The sequence below is a fragment of the Cetorhinus maximus genome, chromosome 17 (genome assembly GCF_964194155.1).
Source record: "Cetorhinus maximus chromosome 17, sCetMax3.hap1.1, whole genome shotgun sequence".
NCBI lineage: Eukaryota > Metazoa > Chordata > Chondrichthyes > Lamniformes > Cetorhinidae > Cetorhinus > Cetorhinus maximus.
This window is the reverse complement of record NC_135895.1, coordinates 31345297-31372840: the sequence shown is the minus strand read 5'-3', so window position 1 is coordinate 31372840 and position 27544 is coordinate 31345297. Positions and strand designations below refer to the sequence as shown.

The 27544-nt window shown below is 41.1% G+C and overlaps 1 protein-coding gene across 2 annotated transcripts in view; it reads left to right on the top strand.

The window, feature by feature from the left end:
• usp24 (ubiquitin specific peptidase 24) overlaps nt 1-27544 on the top strand; it is a 200138-nt gene that overhangs the window by 148631 nt on the left and 23963 nt on the right. For both annotated transcript variants that reach the window (XM_078560934.1, XM_078560933.1), the window contains exons 50-62: nt 515-656; nt 1607-1757; nt 3766-3861; nt 6711-6814; nt 10552-10665; nt 13496-13592; nt 15474-15590; nt 16183-16272; nt 16881-16983; nt 19189-19289; nt 19723-19839; nt 22462-22527; nt 23214-23280. In XM_078560934.1, the coding sequence (XP_078417060.1) occupies nt 515-656; nt 1607-1757; nt 3766-3861; nt 6711-6814; nt 10552-10665; nt 13496-13592; nt 15474-15590; nt 16183-16272; nt 16881-16983; nt 19189-19289; nt 19723-19839; nt 22462-22527; nt 23214-23280 (1365 nt within the window). The remainder of the gene's footprint in view (nt 1-514; nt 657-1606; nt 1758-3765; nt 3862-6710; nt 6815-10551; nt 10666-13495; nt 13593-15473; nt 15591-16182; nt 16273-16880; nt 16984-19188; nt 19290-19722; nt 19840-22461; nt 22528-23213; nt 23281-27544) is intronic.

Genomic DNA, 27544 nt, shown 5'->3' with positions numbered 1-27544 from the left:
CATTGATATGATAATAAGGGTGGTGCAAAACATGGAAGCAAACCTGTTTTGGCAAATCTCTAGTGGCAGGTGGGGTAGCAGAGGACCACTGAAGCTCCAGCCCAATTCTGTAAGTGATGACTAAAACAAATTCACATCACACCTGAATATTAAATGAAGTAGAAAACTGGACTGCAGTGTCTTAAGATGGCCCGTCATCAGAACGAAACTAGACATGTGCAATAAATTTGATCCTTGACATCAACATCCAGATATCGAAAATGAATTAAAATCATAGAAATGATCAAAATCACTTAAACTCAATGATGACCTGCTGTGGATGTTAAATTTTTACATTAGAACCCAAGACACATTTTATTAATGTTTTGAAATGTTTACTTTTCAAAAAAAAAAGCTTTAATTCTTTTTAATGGAATCTTTTAAGTAGCAGCCTTAAAGTGAGCTACCACACACATTTAAATTAATGAAACAAACTTTTTATCAAGGTTGCATTTCAAATGTCTTTTTTTTAAAGCAAATCCCTATCCTGAAGTCCGTCGCCGATACTGGAATGCCTACATGTTGTTTTATCAACGAATGTTAGACCAAAACTCTCCAGTTTTACCAAAGAAAAGCCGAGTTAGTGTTGTTCGGCAGGAGGCAGAGGATCTATCATTGTAAGTAGAATCTTATTGAATATTCTACAAATCATGTCAGTAACCTTATTGATTCTATTCCTGTAACTCTGAATCTAATCACCTTTGGCATTTAATTTGTGTTTTATCCTTGTATCCTGAAGGGATGCTGGTAACACATCCAAGCTGCCAATCTTCATGTATAAAACTAAGTCCTTCTACAAAATAGAAAGAATTCTATTTGCCATAATTCCCTGATGCTACTTCACTCTTTACTAGTGAGCAACATTTTCATCATGAATCTGATAAGTGAGCTGATTGAAAATTCAAGGCTGCCTTTCTAGAATAAAAATAGAAAAATGCTGCAAACGCTCAGCAGGTCAGGCAGCATCTATGGAGCGAGAATTATAATGTTTCACGTCCACGGCCTTTCATGAGTTCTGATGTGTTCTGTTGAAAGGTCATCAACCTGAAACATTAACTCTGTATCTCTCTTCATTGACACAAAAACAATAAATGCTAGAAAAACTCAGCAAGTCTAGCAACATCTGTGGAGAGAGAAACAGAGTTGACGTTTCGAGTCCGTATGACCCTTCAGAGCTTATACAGGTTATACGGACTCGAAACGTCAACTCTGTTTTTCTCTCCACAGATGCTGCTGGACTAGCTGAGTTTTTCCAGCATTTTCTGTTTTTATTTCAGAATTCCAGCATCCGCAGTGTTTTGCTTCTTTTAGTGGCTTTGTTGATTTTTTTCATGAGTGCTTTTCAGTGAGTTTTATTTTCCTGAATAGTTTTGTAAGCTATGTATCCCAAGTATGAGGACATTAGACTAAATGCACACCAGAATCAATTTTTGTTTGTAGCCTGTTTTCTTCTGAAGTTTAACAAAAGAATTATACACTTAATGCAAAACTCAGACTGCTGTTGGAATTTAACCCTGCATCCCATCATTTGTTGTATATCTGAAAACTTTTTCGTTGCTTTGGGTAGGTCAGCTCCCTCTTCACCTGAGGTTTCACCTCAGTCGTCACCTCGTCCTCATAGGCCGAACAACGACCGCCTTTCACTGTTGACTAAGCTAGTAAAGAAGGGGGAAAAGAAGGGACTTTTTGTGGAAAAATTACCAGCCAGAATTTACCAGGTAAGAAGCAGTAAATATTTAACTGAAGAGAAAGCCATAACACATCCATCCGTAATGTATATTAAATATACATTGAAAGAGATTTGGAAAAAAAAATTATGTTTTGGGTTATTTCTTGGGGTTGGCATTATCAGCCACTCTGGTAAGCAGCCCTCCCATCGCCCTTATTGCCCAATATCTAGGTAAGCAGTAGATAAGCCCACAAATCAAAGAATATCTATGTAGCCTCTTTTACAGTCAGGAAGTTCCAAAGCGCTTTGCAACCGGTGAAGTATTTTTTGAAGTGTAGTAACTGGTGTAGCTACTAGAATGTATACATGATTCTCCCTAACTTTGCAAAGTGGCTTAAATATATGCTTGACCGACTAATACTCAGATAGTAAACCAATGTTAGTTTAAATAAAATTGGTACATGAACAACATAGGACATAAAGCACATGTTTCACTATTACCCTTCATACATAAAATAATAAATATGCCACCAATATTTGTTCGACACCTAGATTTCAAATATCTAAGATGCTGCATTTGCAAACTGACCTACATTCTATTTGGCCAACACAGTTTTAAGCACAACTTTTTTCTGTGGCTGGACCACATAATATCATTTGGATAAATCATCCAACAGATACACTGAAGCAGATGGCTGCATTTTTTTGCATCAAAATTAAACTTACAGCCAATCTTTGACAATTAAATGTGATGCTTGCCAGGTAATCTGAAATTTGGGAAACTTTAACTCAGTTTGCACCTTAGACTTAATGTGTTCACTGTTATAAAGCTTACTGTAGCCAGCCTTCCTGATGGCTGAATTTCTAGCTGTTCGTTTGAGAAATACCCTGCCTGACAAGGTTTTTAACACATATCATACCCTTTTTTAAGCAACAAAGAATAAGTCTAAAAGTTAAACACTGGCAAAAGAAAATCAATTGTTTGCTAGTATTCCATGATATGGAATGTTGGAAGTATTCTTCACACTACTGAGTGTCATTGAGGTAGTAGTGGATGATGAGAAATTATACTGTGGTCAAAATACCTACAGAACCTCATTAGAGTTGAAAATTTTGTTAACATAGGTGCCCACTGGGCAAGCAATCTTGCTGCTGTAATTTGGTCTAAGTGGTTGTGCACACTCTTAACTGGTATTATCAAAAATAAGCAAAATTTGACTGAGAATGCGCCATGGATTGATACCAAACTTGCTCCAGTGCATTTAACAGCCTAAGGATATAAAAGATGTTTTATTTAGGCAATAGGTGGTTTTTTAAAAAAATGACTGAGACTCGAACGTTGGTGTATTAATTTGTAACTCATCAATTGAGGGTTTCACCCACTATTTTTTTTTTCCCCCCCAGAAAATGCAAATTTTATTCCTTTCGCGCTCTTCTAGTGATTTGTTTCGTTATTTGCTTCCCGATATTTTACAACTTCAGAATATTTTATATGCTTTGTCCCTCCTCCTTAATGAACGATTAACGTCACAAACTTATGGAATCATAGAATGTATGAGACAGAACCGCTCGACCCAGCTGTGATCCACAGTGGTGTTTATGCTCCATGTGGCCTCCTTCCAAATTGGAAATGCCAGTTCCTTTCCAAACTCAGATTCTAAAAAGAAATTCAAGTATCAATATTGCATTCTTTTGGACATTATTTCTTTTGAGTGTGCACCAGAGGAAGTTATGTATCAGATAATTAAAAGTTACGATACTTAACAATGCATTGCGCTTTCAGTTTCCACGTGGCCAGTTTCTAGTCACAAGTAAGGGGGTTGGGAGGAAGTTGAGGGGAAGGAATTTCCCTGAAAGGTAAATCTGGGAAATAACACACCCTATAATGTGTTTGTGTTTACTAATTGTCTCTTACAGTAAGGGCTAATTAATTCTCTAGACTCTCTATAATGGCAAAAACATAGTTGGTTGCTTGTTGGTGATAAAAAAGCTTCAGATTACTTCCATTAGTGGAAACAGCTGCAACCATTTAGTCTGTGTTCTTTTGTCTCTAATAGATGGTGCGAGATGAGAACCTGAAGTTCATGAAAAACAGAGATGTTTTCAACAGTGACTACTTCAATTTCATGCTTTCCTTGATTTCACTCAATGCAGTGAGTGTCTTTTCTGTGGTCAGGTACTGTTTGACGGTTCATCTGGTTAGCTGTGGCATCCAAAACAAACGATATCCCTTTCACCTAACCACTATAACACCAATTTCTTCCCAATATTCAGTACAAAATGTTGGCTCCCATGAGCAAGCCCATGGTTATTACAAATCTGAACTGCATTCTTGAAGTAATATGCGGTGGTATGCTGAGAAAAACATTAAGCCATTGAAAAAGCATTAAAAATAGCATTGCAGGTCAGCTGTATCACCCAAATAAGAAACAACACATTGCTCACACTAAAATAATTCATTTGTGAAGTTTATTGTGATAAGTCAAAGTTTACAGTAACAAAAAGGCATATTGGACCAAATTGACAATAAGCCATAATTTGCTATAACAGAGTATTTAACACCTGCCATTAGTTAAACTTGCTCTTGAACATTAAGGTTTCTTTTTTCTCCTGTGGCAAAAAAACGACAAGACTTAACTTTCTGTGGTGAGTTTAGCTTGTATCTACCATGCAAATACAGCAACTTCATGCTATTCAGTGCATTTCAATAGTGAAGCTGACAGTGATATGCTGTTCTTGAGAAGCTGATGGTGGAACAGTGCTACTTGGACAGCAACCTTTGGCTACCTTGATTTTAATCATGCATCTGGCTTTCACCTGATGTTGCTATAACATATGTGTATGAACAACAGTGAGCACCATTAACCTCACTGTTATTTGGACAGCAAATTCTGGACCAATACAGTCCTTAATTCTTACCATTACTTTAAAAATTAATAAAACAAGCGTATCAAAATAAGTGGTCCTTTTTAGCATGCACTCAACTTTGTTTTAACAGAGCAAAAAATAGTTTCATGTGCTAAGGGGCCACTTCTTGCCATAGTTACTACTACTTCCAAGTAAACTGAATATCCAACAAAAGCTTATCATGTAAACCCTGTGGTTCATGAAACTTCTACCCAAAAAACTATCAATCAAAACCAGAGCACAAACAAAATGGTTGCAAACTTGCTGAGGCTAGCAAAGGCCAATTGTTGGGAAGACTCTTTTTTAGCAGGTTTGATAGGCTGCTGGTCTGAGCAAGTACTGGCCATGTCATGTTTGACTTGCAGTGTAAGAGTGCCTTGAATCACTTCTATTATTGACATCTTTATTAAAGATGGCAGTCCAAAGTGCAGCTTGAATTGAGAAAAGTTACATGGTTTTAAAAAGATGTTTTATTTAATTTAATTTAAAAAGATAAAAAGTATGCTGTCTTTTGATTTTCTCCTATTTGAGCAATCTGTTCATTTAATTTTTGCATGAGATTTTAGCTCCATTTAAAGAATGAGCAAGACCATAATAAAAGATTGCACTTTATGACACTTGAAGCTATGATTTCCTTCATCAAAATTCAATTTAATGACCACCTGAAAAAGGCTAAGAACCTTGAAGCACTTCGAGTCGTGCAACAACAAATTGTTTCTGTAAAATTTCTCTCACTACCATGTGTGTTAGTAAATAAAATACTTGCATTTATATTGCACTTTCCACCACCACTGGATGTCTAAGTGTTTTACAGCCAATGAAGTACTTTTGAAGCATGGTCACTGTCATAATGTAAAAAACGCAGTGGCCAATTTGCATATAGCAAGCTCCCACAGGCAGTAATGCAATAATGACCAAATAACTGTCGAGGTTTTGATTGAGTAATAAATATTGACTAGTACATGAGGGGATAATTCCCCTGTTTTTCTTTGAAATGGTGTCAAGTGATCTGAGGGGGCAGACAGGCCTCTGTTTAACATCTCATCTGAAAGATGGCAATTGTGACAGCGCCACAATCCCTCCGTACTGTACTGGAGTGTCAGCCTTGATTTTTGTGCTCAGGTCCTGGAATGGGATTTGAATCCAGAACCTCCTGACTCTTAAGGCAAGAGTGCTACCAACTGAGCCATGGCTGACAGGGCATCATCCAGGGATTGATCCAGAGATCAAAATCTAATCCAGCTTTGTTTGGATGTTATCACATTGCTTCTGAATCATAAGCTTCTGGGTTCACGATCCATTCCAGTACTTGATCGTAATACAGGTCGATGCTTTAATGAGTTTTTGAGGCAGTACAGCAAAGTTGATGCTGCTGTCTTTTGAATGAAAACCAAGGGTCTGTCTGTCTAGGTCAGGAGGACACAAAAAAGCCAGTGAAGGCATTGGAACAAGAGCAGTGAGGGCTGATGGCATTCCGGCCTAACAGATCAGTTTTTTTCTTGAGAGCCAGATTAACCTGTGTGTTGGGACTTTGCTGTGTGCAATCGATTGCTGAGTTTAACTGCATAATTATTTTTGAAGTGCAGTGAATGCTAATTAGTTGTGAAGCACATGGGGGACAATCTGAGGACATGGGCAGATTTTCAGTAATGTAAGTTTTTTTTTCCCCCTAATTACCTCTGCATTAGTTTCACATTTTACTTGTATCTGTAGTGCTACAACATAGCCAGTCTCCTTGCAGAAAAAAACTTCTCTATTTCCTTATAATGAAATATATCAATTAAACAAAGTATGTGCATGGCTCCTGATGAGCATCATGTCCTGTACATGCCTAGGCAAGTGTCATTAACCAATGTTGATAATGAAAAAGCTGTAAAACAGGCAAGTCCCCTCGAGGAAATCCATCTTTACTTGTTACAACAGATATTAGCAAATTGTCAAAAGCTGAAAGAGAAATGGGAACTTGTGTGAGTATGGTGCTTTCATCCCTGTAACACATGTTCAAATTTAGCCCGTATTCTAATTTCTACAACTTAAGTTTTCTTAAAATTCAGTTTTACCCTGTTTCTCATTCTGATGCGCTTTTTCCCTATAGACTAAACTGAAACACCCTATGTACCAAACAATGGCAAAGGTCAGCATGAAGCTAGCCATCCAGTTCCTCTTCCAGACCTATTTGCGAACCAAGAAAAAACTCAGGTATGAAAATGTCCATGGAATATTGATGGATTTATCTCATTTAACAGGGAGTTTAACGTAGAGGCTATTCAATCTCAGAAGACACCATGTTTCAGCCTGTTTCTTGTCCTCAGCTAATATTCATACACAGAAGAGATCATCGGGTAGTGATCAGGAGCAGGAGCCCCCAACTGGTTTTCTTTTTTCACCTTAACCCCAAGACATTGAGGCCAATTATAGCATTCCTACTACTATAGTAGCTAACCCAGATCAACTTAAGATTGAACTTGAGACCTTCTGGTCTGTATGACTCAATGCCACAACGCAAAGTCATCAGAGACCCCCATTTTATATTTCACTGTATACAGTTTGATCATAGTATGAAGCCTACGGCCATGTGTAGTCTGTGAAACTGGAACTATCTTGATTGTACAATTCAGATAAAAGTCTGGCATTCAGAGGGTTGTTTTCAACCAGCAGGCCTGATTCCCACCTCCAGCATCACTAGAGAAAAAGCACTAAGGAAACTAATGGGGCTAAAGGCCACTAAGTCCCCTGGACCTGATGGGTTGCATCCTAGGATATTAAAGGAAGCTGCAGAGATAGTGGATGCACTGATAGTAATCTTCCAAGATTCCTTAAATTCTGGAAAAGTCCCAGAGGACTGGAGAACAGCCAATGTAACACCCTTATTCAAAAAGGGAGGGAGACAAAAAAAACAGGTAACTATAGGCCAGTTAGCTTAACATTTGTCATTGGGAAAGTGTTGGAGTCTATGATGAAGGATGTAATGGCAGAGCATTTAGAAATACATAATCTAATCAGCAGAGTCAGCATGGCTTCATGAAATCATGCCTAACAAATTTATTAGAATTCTTTGAGAAGGCAACAAGCAGGATAGATAAAGGGGCACCAGTAGATATAGTATATTTGGATTTCCAAAAGGCATTCGATAAGGTACCGCACATAAGGCTACTTAATAAGATAAGCACCTGTGGTGTTGGGGGTAGTATATTAGCATGGATAGAGGATTGGCTAACTAATACAGTACAGAGAGTTGGGATAAGGGGGGCATTTTCGAGATGGCAACCTGTAACTAGTGGTGTGCCACAGGGATCTGTGCTGGGGCCGCAATTAGTTACAATATATATTAATGACTACGCCAAGTTTGCAGATGAGACAAAAATGGATGGGAAGGCAAGTGGTGAGGATGACACAAGGAGTCTACAGATGGACATAGACAGGTTAAGTGAGTGGGAAAAAACTTGTCAGGTGGAATATAATGTCGGAAAATATGTAAATGTAAAATTTCAACCCATCAGCATACTTCATGGCCTTAAATAGATGTATGGCCTCAGGGGGAACTCCAAAGGTCTGTCTTGAGTGAAAAGCCTAAATTTCTTTAAATTTTCATAAGAACATAAGAAATAGGAACAGGTGTAGACCATAAGGCCCCTCCAGCCTGCCCCACCATTCATGATGATCATGGCTGACCTTCTACCTCAAGTCCATTTTCCCGTCCACTCCCCATATCCCTTGATTCCCAGAGAGACCAAAACTCTGTCTAGCTCAGCCTTAAACGTGCTCAACAATGCAGCAACCTCAACAATGCAGCAACCACAACCCTCGGGTGGACAATTCCAAAGATTCGCAACCCACTGAGTGAAGAAACTTCTCCTCATCTCAGTCCTAAATGACCAACCCCGCAATCCTGAGACACTGCCTCTATGTTCTAGATTCCCCAGCCAGGGGAAATCCTGTCAAGCCCCTTCAAAATCTTGTTTGTTTCAATTAGATCACCTCTCATTCTTAACTCGAAAGTAGGAGTCCGATTTACTCAGCCTATTATCGTAGGATGACCTCCTTGTTCCAGGAACCAATCCAGTGAACCTTCATTGTACTGCCTCCTATACAAGTAAATCCTTCTTTAATTATGGAGACCAAAACTACATGTACTACTCCAGGTGTGATCTCACCAAAGCCTCAGACAATTGTAGCAAGATTTCCTCATTCTTGTACTCCAATCCCCTTGCAATAAAGACCAACATTCTATTTGTCGTCCTAATTGCTTGCTGTACCTGCATGCTAAATTTGTGTTTCTTGGAAGAGTGCTCCAAGTCTCTCTGAGCATCCACATTTACAAGTTTCACATCTTTTTAAAAAATAGTCTTCTTTTCTAATTCCCCTCCCAAAGTGAATCACTTCACACTTCCCCACATTATGCTCCATCTGTCACCTTATTGCTCACTTGACCAGTCTATATCTCTCTGCAGCCTTTGTGTCCTCCTGACAGCTTACTGACAGCTTTGTATCATCTGCAAACTTGGATGGATTATTGTTGGTCTCTTCTATCTAAGTCATTAATATAGATGGTAAATCACTGAGGACCCTTTACCCTTGAGTGCACCTCCTCGAGTTGAACACTCCTCCTTTCAAAAATTGAACTTGGATAAGAGTGAAGGATTGCACTCCATCCCTTCCTCTTTAAACATCCCCTCCATTTATCTTGTATGCAATCAGTACAGAGATGAGGTAGATGTGTATTGCAGTCCATAACTGCTTCATTCTAGCCCTCCAGCTTTTGCAGGATTGCCTGGTCCTGTACTACTGAGATGGATGTAAGTCGCCATTGGAGGGAAAATTTGTTAGTAAGTGTGATTTGCTTCACTTGCGATTTGCTCTTCGGATTTTTAATTACATGTATGTACAGCTGTCAAGATAAGGGAAGAAAATCTCTCAAAATGGTTCATACAATTCTAGAAAGTTTGCATGCAACAAGCTTGCAATAAATAATAAATATACAGGAAAGTCAGGATGAGAAAAAATCATTCAGCACATCAAAGTTCATGTAACCTTACCCCCCCCCCCACCCAAGTCATCCTGGCATCTAATTATCTAATTGTATTTGACTGAGTGCCCATGATGGAAATCTGAAATAAAAGCCAAAAGTGCTGGAAATGGTAACCTGAAATGTTTTTTTTTAATTCGTTCATGGGATATGAGTGTTGCTGGCAAGACCGGCATTTGTTCCCCATCTAAATTTGCCCTTGAAAAGGTGAGCCACTGCCTTGAACCGCGAACCTCTGCAATCCATGTGGTGTACATACAGCCATTTACTGTTAGGAAGGAGTTCCTGGTTTTTGACCTAGTGACTGCTCAGGTGTTGCCTGGCCTGCTGAGTACAGTATTTTCTGTTCTTATTTCTATTTTAACTCCCTCAACCAGGGAAGTAATTGCAAACAGTAGTCAATGTTTAATTTAACAAAGTTCTTCCTGACGTCTTTTTAAAATTTAACTTTCCCTCATTTAAATTTATGTCATCTAAAGATTGAAAGAAGTTGTCTGGAAGGTATTAAATCATTTTAATTGCCTGGTCATTTGTAAATGTAATAAACAAGATCTGTGTTATTGTACATCAGCCATGTTGCAACACCCTAGTCAGGTCTCAGCTGAGGAGCTTTGGGCTTCCACCAAGTTTCTAACTGCTCCATTCATCCTTTGTCTAAGGACTTATTCTGAGAAATGTTTCCATTAGAAGATTAAATATCTATTCCTCATAACAGACGTCAGAAGGCTATAGAAGCAAATTTGCATTTGGTTTTGTGTGTGGCTTTGTTAGTTTTTAAACACACTAGAAGCCCCCACACTTGTTCTTTTATATATTGTACTAACCTGGTTTTGAATTGTTAATAGTTGGGTTTGATAGTAGTTGGTATGTTAAACCTTTCAGTACGTGGTGATTCTGATCTTTATTACAGGGTGGACACAGGAGAATGGATTACCCTCATCGAGAGGTTGCTTTCAAATAGTTGTGAGGCGTGCCAGTGGCTGATTGAATTCTTGACTGGATCTGAGGGACGAGAACTAATAAAGTGAGTCTAAAAACGGACTTTGAATTTTGATAAACGTGCTCATTCCTTTTGAGTGACTTTAAAGGATTTGTTAAGGAAGATGGTAGAATTTCTACACCTTGAAATTTTAGGATGCCAATGGCTGCACGACAGATTTCTCTAAATGCTATTACTCTCAAGTTAGTAATTCTGTTTGGCTCATCATGGCTTAGATTTTTTGTTAATATTTGCATGATGCTAATACAAGTGTTTGCGGGAGGGAAGAGATTCAAAACCTTGCTATTGTTTTTAATATTTAAAAAGATACATATCTTTCTGCTTGGTGCTCAGGATGTGAGAACAATTTGGGAGAACATGCTGCAGGAAGAACTGAAGCCCCAGTGTCAGTGTTCATTGACTATCAATAACTTGATATTAATTTCTGTTTATCCCAGTCAGGATCAGTAATAATTTCAGGAACTTGCTCTAATGTTACCAGCAGAGTCATTACTTAAAAGTTCTTTTGACATTTTTACCAATATTTGGAGGAGCCCTAATGAAATTTGCTCTTTAAATATGACAAAATTTCTTGTTTTCATTTTCTTTTCGATGAATATAATGCACTACTTCATGTTTAAGTATATCAGTGTAAATTCATTATTTCTGAAATCAGCAAATGAAGATTATTCAGTTGTATGTTTTAGTAGTGTCTGGGAGTTATGGTTGCAATATTTCACGCTGACTCATTGCAATAATTTTGTAAAGTCATAAAGCATCTACAGAGAAGCCTGCTCATTTTGACCTCCAGCTAATGTCTATATTCTGCTTTGTGCATTTGAATGTGAACATGTTCACTAATATAAATGTTTAGTCGTTAAAACTCTTTATCAATGGAGGTGGTCCTTGAGACTGTTGATCTTTGTGATTGGCTCATTGGCTCGCATGGTAATGATGAGCTAACATCAGCCCATCTATGTTCAAGGACAGGTTAAATTGCAATCTTTCAAAAAGAGGTGGGGACAGGATGTGTGTTATTGAAGGCAAGCTAAGACACGTTATCACGTTATCAGATTAAACATGGAAAAATAGATTTAGCTTGGCTCATTTGATGCTTTCAGTCCTCAGTTTCTTTCTAGCTTTGGGCCATACTGCTGCATTTTTAATTTCTCTGCAATTCTGAATCATCAGTGTCTCTTAAATCCTAATTCAGAGTACTTGGTCCTGTTTGTATCGACAACTTTAGATAAATATGTAAATTAACAAGGATGTAATCAGACTACATGCAGTTCCCTAAATCTCCATGGTGCATGCTCATGTGACCTTAAAGGCAAAAATCCTGGGTACGTCTGACCTATGACACCTCAGATCTGGAACAATACAGCCAAATGAAAAGTAAATCTCCCTTTATTCTGTACCAGAATACTAGAAGCAGAATCTGCACAAGCTTAACTGCTCCAAGCTGAATCTGTCTGGCACATTAAAAACACTGATCACGACACTCTAATATCTTTACTGTTGAAGGTAATGCTGTGTGGATCACACGATAGGACTCGTTCACTCAAGTGAAACTCCTCCTAATGTTGGTCTCCTTCTACCACCCAGCACTGAAATATATTTTATGATCCTTAATGGGCTTCCTATTTATAGCCCCTCATTGTTCCTTTAACTTAATTTGCAAAAAGACAACTGAAAGCAAAGAGGGGCAGTAGTAAGAGAGGGAAGAAGAGACACAATAAAGTGGGGAGAGGAGAGGTGACAGACAATGTGTGTACTCATAACGGCCCAGCTCCTGATACAGCCCTCATGCTGAGATCTCCTGCTCTTGCCCACAACGTATATGCCCCTGTACAATGGGCTGAATTTTGCCGTCGGCGAGCAGGGGGTAGGGCCCGCTCGCCGACGCGGGATGACGTCGGGGGTTCCCCCCGACGTCATCCTGCGCCATTTAAATTTTCAGGAAGGCGGGCCCGCAGCAAAACCAGCTGCAGGCCTGCTGACCTGTCAATGGCCAATTGAGGCCATTGACAGGATCATTGAAACAATTAAAGGACCTGCCCATCCAACCTTAATGTTGGCGGGCAGGCCAGGAGCCCCAGCGGGCAATAGAAAAAACATGACACCTCATCCACCGGCGGGGTGAGGTTTCATGTAGGGGTTTAAAAAGTTTAATAAAGTTTTAGTGTAATTTGTGAACATATCCCATCTCATTGTCCCATGAGGGGGACATATAAAGATTTTTTTTTCTTTCTATTTTTAACGTTTTTCAAAACTGGAAGCGATCTCCCTGAGGCTGCACTTAGCCCCAGGGAGATGTGCGCTCTTTCGTGTGCATGTGCGAAAGAGCGCACTCGCTTTTGGAGAATTCCCCCGCCCGCACAGGGAGCGCATAGCGCTTCCCGGCGGACGTCATGCTGGGCGGGCCTTAATTGGCCCGCCCACGTAAAATGGCAGCGAGGCCCGCTTCTCCGGCGGGGATCGGTTCCCCGCCCGCCGGAGATTAGGTCGGGCCCGCCCGCCTGGTAGGCAGAAAGTGCTGCCCAATATGTTTGCACTTGCAATGCAGCTGATACATCGCAACCCTTTCTCCTGATTCCGCTTGCTTTGTTATGTTTTTTTAAAATACAGCATTTGTTTGTGGTGGTTATTTTAAAAGGGGAAACTTCCCTCCATTCCCAGTCCTCTCCCATTTCTCTACCCCCTCCCCCCTCATCTCTCAACCTTTCTCCCATCATCTCCTCTCTCCCATCATCTCCTCCCTCCCATTGGTGGTCACACTTGGTTGGGGGTAGTACAGTTTGAGGGGGAATGGGGAGGGAAAAGTAGGAAATGACTTTACAAAGTCCCTTTGTTTTTCTCTGCACGTGGACACCAGGATTTTCCTTCTGGAGTGCTCTGTCCGGGAGGTTCGAGTAACTGTTGCTACCATCCTAGAAAAAGCCCTCGAGAGTGCCTTGCTTTATCAGGAAAAGGTTAGTAAATTACATATGTGGAATGCCTGCTTTTAATTTAGTAAAAACATAGTTACTGTACATATGTTTGTGTTATGTAGAGCTGTAAGCAGTTCGTTTTGCACGTCATGTGATAGGGTCACAAATTAGCTCAATATTTGCAGAATTCTTACTGAATTAAGCCCAAAGTCCCTGTACTGACTAATTTATTAAAAGTTCAGGCAAAGACTAGATCACTTATTAAAATTATTAATGGTAGAAAATATTTTTAAAAATCATCTTTAATTTTGTTGTCTTATTTCTTTCTTCCACAACTAATGATTTAAAAAAAAATACTACCTGAAGAAAAACATTGCAGATTGTAAATTGGTTTTATTGAATGTCTGTTCTGAAAAATGGCAATACCCTTCCTTTTTAATAGCTTGTACCAGCATCAGATTATTCCCAGGTCAGGGTTGTTTGCAGGGTAATGTTCCTTCTAGTTGGTACTTTAATAGTACATGTAAAACCGTTGCCTCTCAGGGGGCTAGACGTGAGGCTTGTTACATCAGGAGTGTTGAAGATATTGCCTGTGGAAAACTTTCATCCACCCTGCAGTGTGCGCAGTGTTTGGGGCTGCAGAGCTTTCTAGGCACTGCTTCCTACAGACTGAGAGAGCTATGCTTTTTTACAAGTTATCGCCCCCTCCCTATCCCCACTTCCGTCAGTGGGTGGGAGATGGGTGTTGAGAGATTGAGACTGCGGGGATCAACAGGGGAGAAGAGGGTGATGGGGAGGGTATCTCCTGGTAGGGAGAAGGAAGTTTGGGAGAGAAAGCAAGACTGGCAAATAGTGGTCACGAAATTGAGGGGGTGGTGTCAGTTATGGAAGAAAGGGATATTAAGGCTTGGGGCTCCTCTGGGTGGGTGCAGGGCAGGAGGAAAGGGGAATGTGGTTGGGTGGGTGTAGAGCCCAATGTCTGTTGCAGAACCAGGAGCAGCAACTGTGATGAGTGGAAGCAGATCAGAAAGGAGAGGCCACTAAAAGAGTTAATAGAACCTGGGCATTTATTGTTGTTAAATAGAGGCTAATAGTTTCCATTGCTGAGCAAATGAGGAACAATAATAGAGACTTAAGATTCTCACTATGTAATGGTATCTCTATGTCCTGGTTTTGAATTGCAAGCTCCAATGTATGGAGCAGTGACATGTTTGAAAACCAAGTACAGGCCGGCAGATGATCACAGTAGTGTTGATCTAGAGGAGTACCCTCCTCAGAAGGGGATATATAAAAAATTTACCCACAGTGTTTTCAGTGTCCTCCAGTGATCCCTGCTTAAACTGCTGTAGATATTGCATGGCGCATGGTCCACATAGTTTTTCATGCATTCTGCAGTACATTTCTAAAACAGGTGCAAGACCCTATTTTGCATGTTTAAATTGATCCAAGGTTGATGCCAAGCAACTATTAGGTACACTGATACAGTAAGGATTAATAAGGTGATAGCTTTGCCATTGGTGCAGATAGGTACAAGACCATGCACCTAAAATTTGTATACATTACTTCTGCTTCACACACTAAAAATGGATGAATCCAAACTCTGAACTGGCCCACACTGAGTGCCAGGATATCAAAAATGGGACTGGAGCGGTTCAAGGCAGCTCACCACCACCTTCTCAAGGGCAATTAGGGATGGGCAATAAATGCTGGCCCAGCCAGCAATGCCCATATCCCATGAATGAATAAAAAAATAAATTAAGCTTGATACCCTTGGAGGGCATGTTCAATGAGAATACAAAAAATTACTGTGGAAGATTTCCTGTTCCATTACAAACAATTGGTTTGCTCATTTTTAACAATGCAGTGTTTGTTTTAATTGTTAAATTGTGTTGAAAGTTTTTAAGAAAGGTTTTGTTTCTTCAGCTCAAAGGATTGGACCAGTTGCTGGATGTGCTGCTTGCCTTGCTTGATAAAGATGTAGCAGAGAATTGTAAAAATTGCTCTCAGTACTTCATCCTCTTCAACAACTTTGTACAGAAGGTAAAGTATGTAGCTGGTCTATTTTAATTGTGCTACCAAAAGAAACCACATTAACTCTCAAGATAATTTTAAGTTTTCAAATACTGGGGAGTCCTTGTACACTTATTCAAAACTAGCCATAGTAGAATTGTCTGAAACTATTGTTTTCAAGCTAGCTGAGTATCATTCCAAGTTCAGAATCAGTTGTGATTTTTATGGCAAGGGCCCTGCAAAGAAAATATGTATGAACTGTGAAGTAAATTGGAATGCAGTTTAAATCTTTTTATTTAATAAATTAAGCTTTACTTTGGCAACTTGCTGAGCATCTGTTGTTGCAGCATTTCAGCTAGAAATTTGTCTCTTTTTTTTTAAGCTTTGATCCTGGATGTTTTAAAACCTTTAGGACTTTGATTAGTTTCATGAGTGAGAGCTTTTATTTAGTTCCCTGCCTTGTTGCCTCTTCCCCCAAAATACTATTACTGTTGCAAGTCAAACATCAGGCAATTTGATTTCAGAAGATTCTTTCACGTATTTGAACTGTGAAATGATTAAGTAGGTTAGACTGTTTGTGATGTTTTGCTGCTCTCTTCTCAGTCACTTTCTTGTCATTTAGGGTTTCAAGGCCTGCCAGCTACTATTCAAACACTCTGCATTCAAACGTATGCTTTGTTTCCTGTTGGGTCCTTCAAGACAGAACAACCAAGTAAGTATGATGCTCTTTTAGGGCATTACTAAAGTTAGAGCCTTTGTTATTGAATACTACATGTTACTAATTGGTTTTTGTTAAGTTAGCCAGTGAAGTAAACAGTGTTGTAATTCCAACCTGGTCATTTGATAAAATATCCACTTACTGCTTAGGGATGCCTTTCTCTAGCTATGTCTTCAGTCGATCAATTGTAATGCTTTCCTGCATTTTCCTAACTACATTTCTTAACTTTGGATGAAGCAGAAGAAGAATCCTAAGGCTGGCAGTCTATTTTACATAAATAAAAACAGAAAATGCTGGAGATACTCAGGACTGGCAGCATCTGTGGAAACACAAATGGAATTAATGCTTCAAGTCGGTTCTGACAGAGGGAAACCAACCTGAAGCATTAACTCAGTTTCTTTTTCCACAGATGCTGCTGAGCATTTCCAGTATTTTCCATATTTTATTTCATATTTCCAGTATCCATAGTACTTGCTGTAGTATTAGATAATATTTTACTCTCTCAACGAAACATTTGAGCTTTTTGATATTTGTATGGCATGAACCCCTCCAAATGAAGTTTTCATCGTTCAGCACTAAACATAGCTTTGTTTTTCTATGAGAATCGACGCTGGAGCTCGGCACAGGCCCGTGAATTCTGGTATCTCCATATCACTTTGGCATCACTAGTCTTACACTCAGACATTTCATCTCTGTTGACTGTTGGTGAGTTGAGCTTTCTTTTCGAAGTTAACTTGTGTAGGTCTATAGTCAATATTGCCAAAAAATTAGGAATCATTGAATTCTGGATCACCTGTACTTCCATGTAGATTTTAATTCTTGTTTGCTCAAAAATAAGGAAGTAATGAAAGAGGAGGATTGTGACCCATGGAGTGGAGTTGAGAGACTCTCCAAGATCCACTAGAGATGAGGCCTTGAAGATAGAACTAAGACCATTGTTTAGCAAGTTAACAGAAGTAACTGACTTGTTAGTATGATTGAGAACCTGTATGGCAAATGAGCTGTCATAATCGAAGATTGCACCATTAGCAACCATGCCACTGGAGATAATGAGGTCTTGTATAATAGTTTATTGGGATGGTTATAGAAGATGAAGTTGAATGGGAAAAAAAGGTTGGGAACATCAGAGCAGGGTGAGATTAAATCCATGTTAAAACTGCTGCCAGTGAGTCACTTGGAGTGTAAGATAACCAGTGGTAACATTGAGGAGATCTAAACAAGGAAAATAGCATGGTTTTCAGGTGATAAATACCCATTTTGAAGAAGATATGGTTGGGGAGGTAGAAGATGAAATATTCAAATGAAAAACAAAGTTTTGCAGAAGTTGTATTGCAAGAAGTAGTACAATGCTGAAATGAATCCTTTGATTACATAATAGATTGAAGTGATGTTTACTCCTGAGATAGTCACTACATTAATTTTATATTTTGCTTTGCTGGATATTATTCAACAGTATTATATAAACTCTGGTACCTCACTCAAGTAGCAGTTGTTAAATGTGAGAGTTTTCATTGTGACTGTAAGCTGTTCACATGTTAAAGGCACACTGCTGATCCCGATTCTGCCCTGGTGCAACATCTTCATTTGCAGGATGTAATGTTGTTGGGAGTGGAAACCCTGGCCAGCTTTCCCTACCTGAAGAACAGCCGAGGAGATTTCTAAGGTGTTTTGAGTTCCAGCTGCCACAATTAGCTCTGAAGGGGAGCCAGATGGACTCGAAACATTAACTCTGTTTCTGCCTCCAGAGATGCTGAGTTTCACCAGCATTTTCTGTTTTTATTTCAGATTTCCAACATTCACTGTATTTTGCTTTTATCCAGCTACCACACCCTGGCTCAGATAAATGACGTCAGCACAGAGCTGGGATGGAACCTTCCTGATCTGTGTGGTTCAGTTACTCACAGAATAGATTTGCTGCATTAAAGAGCATCATTAAATATATCTCCCTCTATTAGACAGCAGCGATTCCTATATCCTAACTACCAGTTCTCCTCATGGTTGGTGAATATACCACTTGTCACTGCCTTCTATGTAAACAGTTCTTCGTGTTTCACTATCCAAAATAATTACTTGCTTTGACTTCTAACTTAGCATCAAAAATTACTACATATTTTCTCTGTGCTATAGGGTAGGGAATTCATTGTGGTAGGTGACCACAAATGATGCAAATTTCCTGAGGTTGTCTTCAAACATAATCCTGTCAACCATTCATTTCTCAAGGAGCTGATAGAAGCAGAGAGTTCCTGCTCCTGTTTGAACCAGAGCAAGAGTTTCTGAGTATAGATGTTTTCAGTTTATGAACCTCCACCAGTAACGAAATTGTGATTGAATAGTAATAATGGAGGTTGCCCATACAATATTAGGAAACTAAGCTGTCTGCTCTCATTCCTCAGATCAACTTGTGCTTCATTGAGAAACTAAGTGCTTTTTTTAAAATTTAATGTTAATTCCTGATTTGTTCCCTTCACTTGTAATTCATTTTGCACTATTCACTATACTTTCAGCAGGGCAGGAAAAGTTAAGCAACTTGTCATCTTGACCAGTCACTGGGGCATGATTAAAAGCAACCAAAGGAGGCAGTCTTCAATCCATTCCTCTCCCTGCTTATGACGATTCTGCTTTGAGCTATTTCCTGATGCAGCTAAAATTCTAAACTTGTAATATTGGGACTAGTAAATGCAATGTAAAATTCTATGGCATCAATGCTTTGCTTTTCTAAGTTAAATGTCAGCAGCTCCCAATGTGGATTGTTCAATATTGAGTGCATATTTTTCATTAAAAATAAGTTTTTCAGTTATTCACTTCATGTCAGCTGCATGCTTTAGATTTGGGAACCAAGGAATTCATATTGAAGAATAACAAGTGGAAGAATACAAACAGCAAATGATATGTTTGTGTTTTTGGTTCAAGATCCTGGACAGTATAAATGGCATACACCTACCCCACAAGTACCTTTGCACCCAGATGTAGAAACTCTCTTCAGACCTGAAGGACAGGCCTACCTGCTTGAGGTATTTATTTTATTCTCTCAAGAAGTGATGCATCTTGTGTTTTATTTTCTATTATTGAACTCTACTGATATGTAAAATGGTTAGTACATGTGGTCCTAAAATTAGAGGAGGGGAAGCAGATATAAATGATTAGAGTCAAATCAGTTAACTGGGACTAGGGAAATTGCGCTTGCAATATATTGGAATTCAAAATTTTTTTGAGTGATGTGCACTTTCTAAAGCCTTGAAACAGTGTGATGTTCACAGGACTGAGGGCAGTTCTTGTGACCTTCCATTTGTAAGGTGCAAATTCCTGGAAAAATGGTGCAAAATGAATGCTCAAATTCATGATTCATAAGAATTGAAAATAAGACTTGTGCTTCCGTATGATTTTGTGATAAATTGGAAGGAGGTGAGTAATTTTTTTTATTAACTGTTGCTTTTGTTGTTTCAGGTTATGTATGCCATGCGAGAGTTGACTGGATCTTTGTCAGTCATCTCTGAGATGGTGACTTACTGCTGTTTCTGCAATGAGCACTTCTCCTTGGTGCAGGTGCTACAAACAATTAAGGTAAATGACAAGACTGTTTGGAGTAGAGCATTTTATCCTTCAGCATTTTGCGTTGCTTTTGTTACTCACAAAAGGAAAGGATGCCTGTGATTCAAAGTGGAACATTTCCACATCTTCCAATGTGGCAGAAAAGATACTCTACATTGGAACACACAAGATGCATAGAGCTGTTTCCCTGGCAGCTCAGACATTAATGAGTAAGTGGCAGGGTTGTGAAGTAAAAATAGTAAGTATTTGTAAATGCATTGGTTAATCAAGAACAGTCAGCATCGTTTTATTGAAGACAAATTATATTTGACAAATGTAGGAGTTATGTTTGGAGAATTGATTGATTGAATTTAGGCTTTAGAAGATGCATGTCATAAAAAAATTGGGATTTCAGCATATTGCATGTGCAATTTCCCTAGTCCCAGTTAACTGGGCAATTAGGGGTGGGCAATAAATGCTGGCCTAGCCAGCGATGCCCACATCCCATGAATGAATATTTAAAAAAAGATAAACTAGGTACATATGGACTTTCAGAAGATATTTGATCAGGTATCTTGCTAGAGGCTTGTTAGAAAAATTCAGGTGTATGGCATAGAAGAAAATGAGGCAACTTGGATTAAAAGTTGTTTGATAGACTAGAGATAATAGGTGTAGACTATGAGATGGTTGGAACTTGTGAATTCCTGTGGTTGGTGCTGGGTCCACTTTTGTTCAGAGTGAGGAAAGGGGTTAGGAGAAATGTATTTATACAGAGGGTTGTTGGAGCATGGAGTACTTTAACACAAGAAGTGATTGAGGCAGAGACCATTGCACCTTAAAAGGAAAATTGTATAAATGTTTCAAATAGAGGAAGGCAGTAATGAGTGTGCAGGGCAATGGGATTACCCTTCCATAGGTAGGAGCATTGTGAAAGTGGTGAGAATAACAAAGATATAAATGAGTGGGGGGAGAAGAGAACACTAGGATACCACTCCTTTGAGCTTAGCACCACACCATGCAACAGAGGCTGCCAAAGGCACTTGATTTTCAACAGCTTTGATTGTATATTATGCTGAGAAAAAATATGACCAACTGCTTAAGATGTTCCAATCTAGTGATTTTTTTCTTTGGCTTATGCTGTTCCATGTTTAAATGTCTGACTCCTGTTAAATTCAATAGAGACTGGTTATAGGTAACTCCTACCTGCCAGTGCTGTCAGTGAGTAGTCTGGAGTTAGGGAAGAAGTTTGACATTTAAAAAAACAATTATGTTTTCATCTGATCTAAAATTACACACAATTAGGGAAGAACTTTGACGAATTAGTACTCAGGAATTAAACCTCTTACCAGGGCACTGTGGCATCTGAAATGGTAATAGAATGCATCTCCATCGTTACTGGATCAAGAACCATCCAATAAAGTAACAATTGATTTTTCTTTTGTTATGAACTAATTTGGAAATATTTTATTGTGTAGCTATCTTAGACTGTATACTGTCATAAACATCATTGTATTGATCTGACGGTTCTAATCTTGGAGAAAATGCAGCCTTTTGTAGCATTTCACCTTTTATCCTGGTTGGAGAAGGTTAACTGTATATAGGCAATGATTGAACTTTTAACCCAGCAGGAAACTGATAGAACTTAATCAACTGCTCAGCTTACACCCTGACCAATTTTACATTTTCCATTGAAATACAATGGAAAGTAAAGTCAGGTGGGATGTTAAATTGGAAGCAAATCTGATCCTGTCTGTTTCCCACCAGGCAAGTTAAGATACCTCCCACATCTTTGTCTATGTGGAACCATGTTTTTGCAAGAGCTGTGTCTTGGTAGTTTTCCCCCTATGAATAATGTGCTTTTCTTTGTGGGAGTTGAATTATCAGATTGAAGCCCATACTGAAGGTGAGTAAAGAAAGAAATTGCATTTATACAGCACCCATCAGAATCTCCCTTCCTGTTCTTTGAATGGTACCCTTGCAGTATAATCACTATTATAAAATAGCATAATCTGCGCACACCTAGATTGCACAGACATCGATATGGTAATGGCTTTTTTTTTTTAAAAGTGAAGTTGATTTAGGAATAAATATTTGCCAGGGCACCAGGAAAAGTACCTTGTTGCACTTTGAATAGTGCCTTGGGATCTTTTACATCCACCCATGTGGACAGACATAGCTCTGTTTAGCCTTTGCAGTGCCTCAGTACTACACTGAAGTGTCAGCCTAAGTTATATACTTGCCTCTGGAATAGGACTTGAATCCACGTCCTTCTAACTCAGGCAAACTGCTTTCACTGAGTTATGGTTAATGCCTGGAAAGCTACCCAAATGATTTATGCTCAGTTGTATGCAATTTTGTATTGGGGATTCCTATCTATTTGGTAGATTTTTATCCTCTCAATATAAGCAAGATTTCAGCCTTGGTTTTGGAGATTAAAGTGCCATGTTCTTACTGTGGCACTCTATGGCTTAATTGCTAAATTTGAAGTTTGATCCATTCATATTTAGTGCTTGAGTAGGATTGCTCATTCAGCTATTTCAACATGTTTATTAGGATCTTGTTATAGCACTAAAAAAGTTCACTGAAGAATTGTCAAGTTTCGGTTTGATTTGGCTTTTTAAGTATGCCTGTTTGTGCCTATTTCCTGTTACGTAGAATCAATTGGAGACAGCTCCACCTCATGAACTGAAGAACATCTTCCAGTTACTGCATGAAATTCTGGTAAGTAAGAGACTGTTCTAACTGGTGCCTTTCTTAGACTTCTGTGCAAAGAAGTAACAAATAAATAGGTCAGAATGGACATGACTCTTTGGTGTCCAAAACCAGTTGTCGGAATGTAAATGGTCAAAGTGGGCCAAGCAACTGGTATTCCTTCAATTTCCTTCAATGTTGCTTTGTTTTTGTGTTCAATCTTGGAACTCCCCACATTCAAAAAAAGACAAAGCTTATCGGAGTCTGACTGGGGGCGACTGTAGAAAAGACTTGTGACTAGACTATCCCCTTCTGCCACAGCCATCTTGCTTTAAGAAAGTGAAAATAGGATCCTTGGTTGGCTTATACATATTTTTTCAGTGCAGTAATTCCTGGGTTTGGAACAGTTTGTCTGGGAAGGAAGAGATCAAATGAAAAAACTGAAGAAAGCTAACAAATGATGTGGAGGAAAAATTGTTATAAAATAAATGAATTTTGTGTAATTGTAGCTTTACTTCTGTTATGGGCAGAACTACCAAAAACAGGCTGACATGTCACAGTTGATGGTGGTAATTGACAACACAAAAAGCATTGAATTTTAACTTTTGGGTGGCCAGCTGGCAGAATGCACCAGGAGCCCACCCACCATGAGGTGAAGAGTCACTATGTAGGAAGTACTCATTGGTAACCTATTCTGTTTATCCCCTTTCATCAAGGTCATTGAAGATCCATTGCAATCTCGTCGGCTGAAGTTTGCTTTTGAGTCAGAAAAAGGGCTACTAGGTACATCTTTGTTACTTGTCTTCACTCTCCTCACCCTGATCAATTTTCTTCACTAAATGTTGTTACTTATTGTGGGGTACATTTTTGCAACACTGGCAGCTCTTCAGTGCCATTCTCATGGGGCTATTCCCCATATATCTCTCCAACGGCAACACCAGCGTGCATTTGAATAGCATTTTAACAAAGAAACACATCCTAAGGTGTTTCATAGAAGCGTAATTGCACAATTGAGGAGGGTTATCCAAAAGCTTAGTCAAAAAGATGGATTTTAAGGTGAATCTTAAGAAGAGAGAGTCGGAGATGTGGATGATTTTTGGAAAGGAAATTTGGAGTATGGGCTGACAGTAAGGGGACAGCCTTCTCTGGTTGGTCGAGTGGAAGGGGAGATGCACGAGAGGCCAGATTATGGGTGGAATATTCCAGGTCCGCACTAAGTGCAGTAATGGGCGGGTTTTATCTGCTGTCCACAGTGACAACTTTTCACGCCGTATCATCCCAAACCCACTGCATTCACAGGAAACATGCCGTTTCCATGATAGGCAGGCTATCACCACGCTGCTTCATCACGCTGGGTGCAACATTTAAAGTGTGGCCACGCACAGACCTCTCAGTGCTTCCAGCCCAGGACTGCCGCACGGAAGACAGGATGGCCCCGAAAGACAGACAAGACTGCAGCCCCCTGCTTCAGTGACACGTCCCTCAAGCAGCTTTTGAACGCCATGGAGACCAGCTCTGATGTCCTCTACCCCTCCTCCAGCCGCAGGATGGGCAGCTGCAGCACCAATCCAGTATGAGAGGCAGTGACAGCAGCGGTCAGTGCCAATGCCCTGCGAAAGAGGACAGCCGCCCAGTGCTGCTACAGGATGAATGGCCTCATCTGTTCTGCCAGGGTAGCTCACTCTTCTCATCACTCTCAACTCCATCACACATCCACAGGGATCTCACACCTCCACGGTCAACACCACTAACTCTCACACAAACCCTCACATCTCCATCAGGCTCATATCCTCTCCAGCTCGCGTCCTCATCCTGTCCATGGCTCCACTCACCGCACAAACATTCCACGCAGTGCCATGTATCGTGCTCTCTCACTCGCCATCTATTTTCATGCAGGAGAAGCCTGCTCACATCAGCAGGAAGAGGTCCCAGAGCAGGGGTGGAGTGGCCCACAATAGGACCTCACTCACTGAGGAGCACGCCATCGTACTGACTGGTGATGAAGACAAGGACTGTGCCTGCAGTGACAGTGAGGCCAGTAGCGAACATCCTCATGAGGATCCTGCACCACATCACCTCTCTCTCAATGCAAACATGAGTGTTCTCTCTCCTGCTTTTGACTCTGCTCCCATGCACTAATTATCTCTACTTTGGTTCACAGGGAGCCCTGCCAAGTGTCCAACACTCTCAGCCAGCCAGTCCCTCAGCTCCATCCACAACCTCATATGCAGCCAAGAGGGCACCTTCTCCATTGAAGAGCTGGAAATAAGCAGCCTGGAACACCCGTCACAGCGCTTACCAACACCCTCCACCAGTGCAGAGACACACCTCGGTAGGACCTAGATCTAGAGCAGGCTCGGGTTCACAATCTGGTGGTCACCACACGGACAGATGTCCACAACAGCTGGAGACAGGTTCGTGTGAGCTCCCTGGCACTCGGAAGACCGCTGGGGATCGGGCATCTGTGAGGTCAGATGACAAGCCTCCGGATTTGGTTTTCCCACTCATCCTGGAGAGTCAGCAGAAGGCATGGGAACATCACGCAGAGCTGTTGGAAGCCCTCAACAGAGTGGCACGCGAGTCGGAGGAGTGCGTCTGCCTGCTCTCTGATAAAGTGGCACCCACATGTGCGTGTATGGATGTCTCCATAGGCAGACACCATGGAGACTCTGCTCCAGCAGAATGCAGAGATGTGTGCAGACCTGCACTCCATTGCGGGAGCCATGGGTAAGTTCCTGCAGTGGCAATTCAAAAGGGAAAAGGGGCACCTCGACGTCCCTCAGGTGCCCCATCCCATCAAGGCCAGGGCACCCGAAGGGAGGAGGAGCAGCAACTGGGCACCCCTGGGTCATGCACTCAGAAATCCCAGAGGCTCTCCTCTCCCTCTGAGTCTCCTTTGCCTGTGAGCCCCTCAACCTCGTTCTCTGTCACCGCAAAGGGAGTAGCTGGCCAACGAGTGATTCCGGAGGAAGAAGTGTGTGTGTGGCAGGGCCTTTTGATGCCTCATGCAAGCACTCTTTCATGCACATGGATCCTTCACATATCATACCTCAATGTCCTGAGCACTTTGAATGCTGCCTGCTGGGGTTCACTTTCAGTTGGCTGTATGAGCTGACCTGCATCTCCACCCACCCAATGACCACACTCCCATGCAGCACCTGATCTTGCCCACCATGACTGTCCTTTCACTTTGGATTTAGGCCGCATGGTCTGAATTTGCTTTCTCGTCAGCTCCCCTGTCTTTTCCCCTCCCCCAGACACCCATTTCCTTTCCCCCATCACTGTTGACCCCCAGGCATCACCTTCCACCTCTTCTCTGTGACCTATGAGTCACAGCTCTTTTCCCTTGGGAATGTCCGTGTGAATGTGCACGCTCCATTCCTACCCGAAAATCCCACCCCAATCCACATTCAACTCCCTGGCCACCACCTTCCCATGCCTAGGGTTCATGTCAGCCTACGAGTCCACACCAACCAGCTTTGCCGTCCCTTCTCTCGCTACTGTCGAACCCTCACCCTACCACCTCACTTTGCTTTCGGTCATTCTCACCATTCCTCATTCCACGTCTACCCTCAGTCTGCTCCCCAGGATGCAGTCATGGACTCATCAGAGCCCTTCCTTGCAAATTCACCTGGACATCCCACCCCGCTCCCCCTCCCAGGAACCCCCCCCCCCAACCACCTTGGTCGTCCTCTCTCCCTCTCCCCGCCCCTTGGTCCTTCCCCGTTCCTGACTCCTTCAGACACCTTACTACTTCTGCCACACTTAGTCCATCCTCTCCACCCCCTCGATCATCATCCATTCTGAGCAGACCTTCAACGGTGACTTTTCCAAATTCCATGGGCTGCTTCGCAGCAAAGCCACATCCAATAGAATCCACCCTGCATGCCATGGACGTTCCCCCAGTGTGCCGTTGGTGTCGAGCTCCAGCATCTTTTGCTCCTCAGATGCCCGCGATGTGAGCAAGGCCCTGGCAGCAAGTCCCAACTTCTGCACGCCACATTTGTGGAGACATGTTCTGCACCGGCATACAATCACACCAACGTTGACAATCACACCAACAGACGATCCAGCAGTGGGAGAAGGAGTTTGATGAGCTGGCCCTATAATGATATGCAGATGTATTACAATGTGGTTCCCAACGTCCGATGGCAGGGAACGCAGCCCGACATTGATTGGCAGAGTGGGCGAATGCAAACTGGTTTCACAACATTGTGAAAGCGATTTTTGGGCTTCTCACCACATTGTCCGCTCATTCCGCCGAGTGCGCCTGACACCAGCGGGCACGGACAATTCCGCCCGGTGTGTTTTGTGAGTAGGAGGCTTTTAGGGCTGGCGCAGTTTACACAGATCAGGAGGGGCATGGCCATGAAGCTAAGGGAGGCGATGGCATAGTGGTATTGTCGCTGGACTAGTAATCCAGATATCCAGGGTAATGCTCTGGGGATCCGGGTTCAAATCCTGGTGGAATTTGAATTCAAAAAAAATCTGGAATTACAAGTCTAATGATTGTCGATTGTTGTAAAAAAAAAAAAACACCATTTGGTTCACTAATGTCCTTTAGGGAAGGAAATCTGTCGTCCTTACCTGGTCTGGCCTATGTATGACCCCAGACCCACAGCAATGTGGTTGACTCTTCAGTGCCCTCTCAAATGGCCTAGCAAGCCACTCAGTTGTATCAAACTGCTACAAAGTCACAAAAAAGGAATGAAACGGATGGACCACCTAGCACCGACCTAGGCATCAGAAACAACAATGGCAATCTCAGCCCTATCAACCCCGCAAAGTCCTCCTTACTAACATCTAGTGCCAAAATTTGGGGAGCTGTCTCACAGACTAGTTAAGCAACAGCCTGACATAGTCACCTCATGGAATCATATCTTACAGATAATGTTCCAGACACCACCATCACCATCCCTGGGTATGCCCTGTCCCACTGACAGGACAGAGGTAGTGGCACAGTGGTTTACAGTCGGGAGGGAGTTGCCCTGGGAGTCCTCAAAATTGACTCCAGGCCCCATGATGTCTCATGGTATCAGGTCAAACA